General features: G+C 37.7%; 1 protein-coding gene across 1 annotated transcript; it reads left to right on the plus strand.

Annotated features, from left to right (window-relative positions):
- The first annotated feature begins 1306 nt into the window (after window positions 1–1306).
- On the plus strand, window positions 1307–5593 carry LOC110053106 (uncharacterized). The gene is made up of 3 exons (XM_020759299.2): window positions 1307–1446; window positions 1690–1850; window positions 5309–5593. Exons 1-3 carry the CDS (start codon window positions 1335–1337, stop codon window positions 5411–5413), a joined length of 378 nt encoding a protein of 125 aa, XP_020614958.2. The 5' UTR covers window positions 1307–1334; the 3' UTR covers window positions 5414–5593.
- The last annotated feature ends 2677 nt before the right edge of the window (window positions 5594–8270 follow it).

An 8270-nucleotide genomic window follows, 5' to 3' on the forward strand; every position in this document is an offset into this window, starting at 1 on the left:
GCCATAAGCCATAGAGGATTGGATAAGTGTATCTCTAAAACTGCCACTGTATTGTAAGTTATCAGTGAAATCAATAAAATAAACAAGTGTTAAAATCATTTCCCGGAGTACTGTCGTAACGTTCTTTATCAGGGATGTCGTGGATGGTGCAATGCAAATGAAAAAAACATATATATTTATACTAACTTAAACAAAGAAAACAAAGCAAAACAAAACAAAAAAAAAAACTTTTTCCATTATTTTATCCACACAACGTTTCAAAAATTGCTTTCATCGGATTGCTGGAAACGAATATTTTACTCGAGAGTGGCTATCCGCGTCACGCAATTGTTTACATTCCAACGGCGGATTTTGGGCAAAATCTGTGACAAACACAGGCCAAGGCGGGCGACTTGAAACCATTTGCCCAGAGATATTTTTTGATATCCTAACAGGTGGGTGTATATTTAACCCGTAGAAAGTGTTTTTATGGTATTTAAAGTTATAGCCCATAGAAAAATATGGCGATGTTTTTATGCAATAATTCTCTTGCGACATACTGTAAAATTTTGCGTGTCAGTTTTATCTCTTTTCGGACTCAAAACTAACTTTGATTTATTTTATTTTTCGCTCAGTCATACTACGAAGACCTGAACTGAATATAAAATCCATTGAAAGATTCTCAAGTAGCTGTTCTGCGGAGCGCGAAGCAATCAAATATTCGGAAAATTCAGCAAAACCGGAAGTAGATTTTGAGCCCAATCGGGTCGAAATCGTTTTTGGCGTATTTCTACCAAAGAAAGCTGTATTAGCAGAAACTAACTATGGTCCGTTTCTATTCTTACTAGGACCTATCTATGGACAAAATACAAGCGAAATCAATTTTTCAACTTGTGCCATTGATAGGCGATTTAGGTCCATTTTTATAGGCATTCACTCTTAACATTATTGCAGCTTATCATCCAAAGCGCAAAAATGGGTTTCAAACATACATAGATTATCTAACAGTTGATGTTTGAAAGTGAAATTGTGATTATGCGTTTGTATTCGTCGTTCTTTGTTCCCCATCTTAATCATTCTTTCTCTTTTATGAATAACTTTCATTCTCCTCGAACTTAAGTTAATCAACCTTGATAAAACTGTTATTTTACGTTTTTCTTTGGTAAGATGGTGGTTTTGTACGATGGAAAGTCCTTCACGTTTTCGTCCTCCGTAATATTTTTAATTATATCATTATGACATACAATTGACGGTATATTTCGTAATTGTAAATAGAATTTCGCTTGATATATTCCAGATTTTTTTCATGACTTTGCACTCGGTTTCACAATTACTCCTTTCCGTTTACCTACAGAATGGCCAAAGCGTTTCCTCTCGCCCTTTGTGTTCTTATGTCGTTCGCTATTGGCGAGGGATTCAAAACTAAAGGTGCGATGGAACAAATTGTGGAAGCCAACATGAATCCAGGTGAGATGAACCATTTTATTGAGGACGTGTTTTTCCTTTATCAGTATAGACCGTTTTCAGATAATCTTAATTTCAGAGATCGAACATTTAAGCTTGCGTCTTGGCGAAGGCAGAGTTCTCTGCAATTTCCTCGGCTCTTAAATAGGATGATGGTGGACAATTTGGAGCTGTCTGAGGCTGCTGAGATAAAAAAAAAAAGACATTACATGGAGTTGAATTTTCATGTTTGCTTTCATTATCCAGACAACCATCATAGCCCGCCAGGAGAGCATTTGTCATTTTACCAGGGAGAAAGAAAGAAATATGATGACCTAACGAAAGGCTCGGCCTACTCCCGCGCGGCCAGTAATGTGGCGAACGTTGGCCAAATACTGTTATACCCTACACGTTTGACTGTTCCATCGGTAAGTTGATTACCTGTTTAAGGAACACGCCTTGAGGGAAAGAGATATTGGCTGACTTTTATTATGCATCTGATGTATGCGGCAAAAATCACATAATACAAACGTTTGTGTGCAGAGGACGATATGGTTCACGAAAGCTAAGCCATTGTTTCTCCGCCAGATCTCTTGTAATATGGAGATTTGCGTACGAGAAATCACTTGCGTAAATAAAAGATTTTATAATCCATCGCAACTACTGCTGAAATAGGGAATGGTCGGCACTATTCAATGTTTTTTCCTTTGGTTGTAACCTTGTTGCATTTCAAAAATTGTCTTCAACATGGGATTTATCGCAACAAAGTCTCTGACACTGTACAACAGCTGATTGTGATTTTAACATCACAGTCACGCTATCGTGTTTCCCAATACAAGTAGCTTAATGTTGTTCAGGTTGTTTTGTTTTTGCGCCTACGATTTCTAAGATTGTAAATATGTGTAAATTATATTCTATTTACAGTTGGAAGCATTCTTATATTTTTAGTCAGTTGCCAATCAAGGATTGCAAGGAGGATAAAACATGGAACCGGCGAAAAGTGTTGAAAGATGGGTGTTTTGGTTTTGCAGCTAATTGGCAGATGAAATAAGGCTTCGCTTTGCTCGTTTTTTTCGAACAAAAATGGATATTCTAGTAAAATAGTTTGGAGTGGTGTATGTTAAATAGTGTTAATGGCATAAGTCAAATTTGTCTTGACTCCCTGGTATTATATGACCGGCAACGTTAGATTTATATAGTCCCAGAGAAATATGTTTAGTATCAAACATTTTGATTTCCGCAAACAGCCCAAAGCTGAGGGGAAGAGGCTGGCGTAAATGACGATAACCTCCATCAAGAAGATCTGCTTATTTCAGGTCGGATGCTATGGAGTAACAAGATTTAAGATTAAATTAAGGAACAACAGAGAACAGACATTTTGATAATACAAATCACAATTTAATCAATCAATCATCCAATCAATCAATCAACCGATCAATCAATCAATCAATCAATCAATCAATCCATCAACCAATCAATCAACCAACCATCCAATGAATGAATGAATGAATAAATCAATCAATCAATCAATCAATCAGCTAATCAATTTAGAAAAACAAAAGGAATAAATGTAAAAAATGAAAAGTAAAGACCTAGTTATTTACAGTGAGATTAAAATACTGAAAAAATTATTTCCAGCAATATATAAAACGCCTGGCTTAAGTTCAATTATCTGTATAATATTTAATCAATATGTAACTATTTCTAGCTTTACTGGCATTCACAGGTAAATATTTCATAGCAATTTAAACATTTTAAAAATTGCTAATGTTAAAAAAAAAAAGAAAAATTAAAACAACACTGAAAAAATTTGCCACAAGAATAAATCTCAAATTACATTGAACTCTTAATAGTGACAAACGTATCCTCACGATGACTAAATGATTTAAGTTCAATTATTTGTGTAATATTTTATAAATATTTAACTACTTCAAGAATTACTGGCGTTAACCAGTAAATTGGTAAAGTTTTTTTAACAAGTTTAAAACAGTTCCAACGTTTTAAGAAGCGCGTCAACAATAAAACACAAAGTACAATAATATCTAAATAGCTACATTACACTAACGATGACAAAATTATTTAAGTTCCACTATCCGTCTAAGATTTGGAAAGATTTAGAAAAAAAATACCAGCATTACTGGCAATCGTCAGTAACTTGTTCAATACGTTTCTGGAAACTGAAAAAACAAACAAAAAAAGAAAACACCCGGCTGTTTCGGCAGCTAGGAGGTCCCTGCCTCCCCCGCTAAGTTTTTTTCGAAGGACAAACTATTTGCTCGTCACAAATGAAAACCTAGGATCAAATTCGTTTCTTTGTTTGTTTTTTGTTTTTCTTTCTTTTTTGAACAGAGGTAACGCATTTGGAAGAACAATCATGGACAAAGCTACAAGCTTCGTTATCCGTGGTTAAATTGTAAAACAACAAAAAATATATTTTCTCTCAAATAATTACAATTCCTCTAGCTTAGAAAAAACACATAGATCTGTCCTCATACAATGTTTTGCCTGCTCGGTTTCATTGCAATAGTAATATATCAGTATTTTAATTTGTGGAAACTCGTGAAAGCGAAAAATCCCAATTTAAATCTCAACCTTAAAACAAGACAAGTCCTATTGGTGTTTTTGGTGAAACCGAGAGACAAGATCAGGAATAATTGAAAAGTTGATACCGCCCTGAAAAATCTACGAAAAATTACGTGATATGAATGAAAATTGAGATATTTGAATGGAGGATACTAAGAGATGCATCAGCTAGTTGTGCTATTTATATCAGAGAGAGCGGTTGGTTACAAACTACACGTACTGACAAATAAATCATCTACTTCAATATGTAGACTTTCTTAGCTGTATAGCTAGTCACGAGAATACGTCCATCTGGCGCTTTTGCAATTCCAATAGGAACTGGTAAATGAGTGATAGTTTTGCCAGTGCACCGACCGTCTGAAGAAAACTGCCGAACTCGGTTATTTTCACCATCACATACGAGAAGACTATAGGAGCTGTCTACAAGCATACCACGCGGCCAGTTAAATTGTCCATCTTGATTTCCTTTTTTTCCAAACTTGTACAAGAAAGTTCCTGACTGATCGAAAACTTCAACGCAGTGATTGCCTCCATCAGCCACAAGAAACATGTTTTTTTAAGGAGTGCAGCTTTTTGGATGACCGAGTTTCTCTGGGCCGCTGTCTCCAAACATGGTAATAGTCTCACCCTCTTGTATCGATGTGTTCGATCGTGTTTTAAAAAGTTGTTTCGGGCTGTAGCACAGTACACCTGCATGATAAACAAATTGAAAAACATGCAAAATAAATGAGTAGAGTTTTGCCGACTGTAACGAACATCTTCTGTAGAAAGATAATCACATGATTTTGAGTGCAATTTGAAATAAATAAGTCAAAGGTTAAAAGAAATGCACGCGCCCGTAAGCTAAATTTGCAGTCTTTGAAATATTTGCAAGATTAGTGCTCATTTATTCTAAATTGCACGAGAATTCCATAAGGGACTAACATACCACCCAGGCTTGGGGGCGGGGTGGGGGAGGGTCACCCACTTCATGCTACTGAAACTGGAGATAAGCGGCCGTTTGATGGGGCACTCACCCTGTATGCAGACCTTACCATTTACTTATAGCACAAGAATAATCATTAATTAGTTGTCGTTGTCATTTCAAGCTATTGTTTCGTAAGGGAAAGCCATGATATGTACCAAGATTTCTAACGCACGTGCATAGCCACTGCTCCGCTCATAAATTCCAAATGGACACCGGAAAATCAGCCATCGTGTTTCTAGCTCTTCAAAATACCTAGAACTTTGTCAATTCGCCCTTTTTTTTTTTTTTTTTAAGTCTGCATTGTGGAAGATCTCTATCAGGCTCTGTCTCTCTCAGATTTTCAGATTTTCAACGAGGATCATAACTAAAGGCGGTCATTTATTTCGGCGATGCAAAACAAGAACAACAATGGCTGGGAACTTCGAGCAATCTGTGAACTGAACAATCGGACCAAGGAAGCGAGTTCTGAAGGCTTCATGCCGGATCAGACAAGCGAATATAGTAATTGTAAGTAGTAATGTTACTGTAAATAGTCGTACGTTTATGTCATGAGCCCCTGGCTCGGGAGATTGGGAAACGACTCCCTACGTTTACGACTTGAAATAACGTTACCTTACCTTACCTATCCTCTTAATCTGTTGTCGATTTCATATAATCAGGAGTTGCAGATATGGTACGTACAGCAGTAATGTCATAACATGTATTGATATTTATGCGTGGCACGCTTAGAATCGCATGACGATCTGACCAATCCGAAACAGTTCAGAGTGTAAAGTTTGACTTAAGAACGGTTAGAGTCCAAAATTTTCCCGTAAAAATTCTATTTTTCACGTCACACTGCATGGACAAACAACGTGGATCCTCAGTTCGCTGGTCTTTTTTTGCTGTTGCGTAGAACAAACTGCAAGTTAACAGTTAGCGAAGCTTTACCCTAAATTCAATTTTGGGACTTCTGCAAACCCCTTGTTTACATCGATTTCTCGTTTTCAGAAGGCGTGACGCGGTAAAGATTCAAAGGTCAGACGACAGGACTTCAAAATGTCGATCTTAAAGGTTCCTCCTTGGTTATGAAAACATTAACTGTTCTTTCGGACCAGAAAAATCGCCTAGCATTGCGGGTGGCGGGTCAGTTGTTCTTCAATTATTAGCGTGCAAACGAGATGGTCGAAGAAAGACGTTAGAGCAGGGGCCCGTCTCTCGAAGGTCCCGAAAAGTTTTCGCACCCGAAAAGCCGCAGCAAAATCTCAAACCCTTTGACTACAGAGCTGTTCTATTCGTTTATTCCTAATACAAACAGAGGCTTTCTCCACACAAGAGGTTTCAGGCGTATACACCTCTCTGACTTTAAATACCGATTAACTAAAAATGGCTTTTCGGGCCCGAAAAGATTCCGAGGCTTTCGAGAAACGGGCCCCAGATGTCTATTTGGTGCAGCTGAATGTAAACAATAAGGAAACACAGATTACGACAAAACTTTCCTGATATATCCGGCCCGCGAAAGGATCACAAAGGACAGACGACTGGAACAAACGTGTCAATACGTGTAATCGTTGCTACGTCCGGATTGCCAGCGAAAATCTTTCTTGCGTTCATTGTTGCCGTTTGTATCGTCGCAGGTTTGTACACCGTCTTGTTTCCCGTTTCATTTCCTTCCTTTATTACCCAGCTCGTGCACACAATTGACTTACGACCACTTGCTATGAAGCTTGAGATCATTTTTTTTTTGCTGATTCAAAGGTCTTTTAAGGTGTCTGGAAAACTCAAACCCCGAAATTCTTCTGAATTTAGCATAATTAATCGAAGCATAAGGATCCGCAGTATATAATATACCAAACCGTCATGCAATGCAACTCGCGCCATTGTAACTAAACTTTTGGAACTCGAATGGCTTCTAAGTATAAAATACATTTGATAAATTTGGTTTATACCAAGCCAAAAACCATACGAATGGTAGGTATTATTTTTGTGATCAGAGCCCCCCTGAGAGGAATCTGCCACCGCGCCTGTTTTGTTTGTTTGTTTGTTTGTTTTTTCCTATCTCTGCAGATTCTTTCTATGACATTGCATCGACGAACAGTAAACAAGACGTCTTGAAGCAGTCTGCGGCAAACACGCTGTGAAAAGAAGTTGTTATAGTTTTCGGGTCTGAGTTTTCGAGACACGCAGAGATTCTGACCTTTTCGGGTCTTAGTTTTCGTTTTCGGGGGTCTTAGTTTTACGGGTCTGATGTCTGAGTTTTCAATCGCGCAAGTAGCCCAAGAAAATCCACAGAAACGACGAAAAAAAAAAGAAAAGAAAAAGAAAACACTGAGCTGGCTTACATGTAAATGTCAAAAATAAAAAAAAACTTTATTGAATAAGTTGTTAGAAAACTAAATGAAATTGAAATGTCGTCTAGGACAGCAGACTTTTCTTCCAGCCCCCTTGCAAACAGGGCGTGGGCGGGGGTGAGATGGGGGGGAGTCCCTTCTTCATTGCCACTATGTAATGGTACTTCTTTCCGGCATCATAGTTCCATCTCTGGACCCTCCTTGAATGGGGTAGGAAGAATAAAAACACTACTTTCTGCACAAATATCGTTTCTTTTATAACAATCCATTTCATATTTCGTTTTACTTTTGACATTCAGATCAGTTGAACCATCTTGCTTTTGTAGATATTCTTGAGTTACTATCCCTTTCATCTAAACACGGATACAACTACATGTTGGCAGTGTTAATGTTTTCTTCTTTCTTCTTTTTTTCATGAACCACCTCAAAACTATCTCAATTAATCTTCAGAGCAAATCAGTTGGGTGCGAAATGTAATTCAATTTACGTTCATGGATCCCAAGCATGCAATCTCGTTCTTTTATAAAATTACCGAGAAAAAGTACAAATAAACAAACTGACGTCAGCGTGTAACCCACGGGCAAATGGATCGAACGTATCAGCCAATGAGAACACGCGCTTTGCTAAGGCTACGTTATAAATATCTATGGCGACATTTCGTTAGGGCGATATATCGAGATGAATCCGTCACGCGCTCCACGAGATATCGCTAAGGCGATATTTCGCAAAAACGATATTTCACTGAGCGAGATATCTCAAGGAAATGCTGATATCTCGTCGGGTTATCGCTATAACGCGTCTGGTCGCTTATATGTATGATATATCGCCGAGATATCGGCGAAATATCCCAACTACAAAGCGCAATTTTCGATGATTATTGTTTGAAGTACTTTTGTGCAGTGCTATAAACGACATTAATTGTTCCACTCGGTAACACATTGAGGATTTTACCTTCCGAACTAATGAGA

The sequence above is a fragment of the Orbicella faveolata genome, unplaced genomic scaffold, assembly GCF_042242905.1.
Source record: "Orbicella faveolata isolate gen_17 unplaced genomic scaffold, um_ofav_v1 contig_27, whole genome shotgun sequence".
Classification (NCBI taxonomy): Eukaryota; Metazoa; Cnidaria; class Anthozoa; order Scleractinia; family Merulinidae; genus Orbicella; species Orbicella faveolata.

Bases quoted from the DNA above. Each gene is read 5' to 3' on its own strand.
- LOC110053106 (XM_020759299.2), top strand. From the start codon at position 1,335: ATGGCCAAAGCGTTTCCTCTCGCCCTTTGTGTTCTTATGTCGTTCGCT. The intron at 1,447-1,689 runs GTGAGATGAACC...TTCATTATCCAG, and splicing joins GGAAGCCAACATGAATCCAG to ACAACCATCATAGCCCGCCA. The intron at 1,851-5,308 runs GTAAGTTGATTA...TGTCTCTCTCAG, and splicing joins CACGTTTGACTGTTCCATCG to ATTTTCAGATTTTCAACGAG.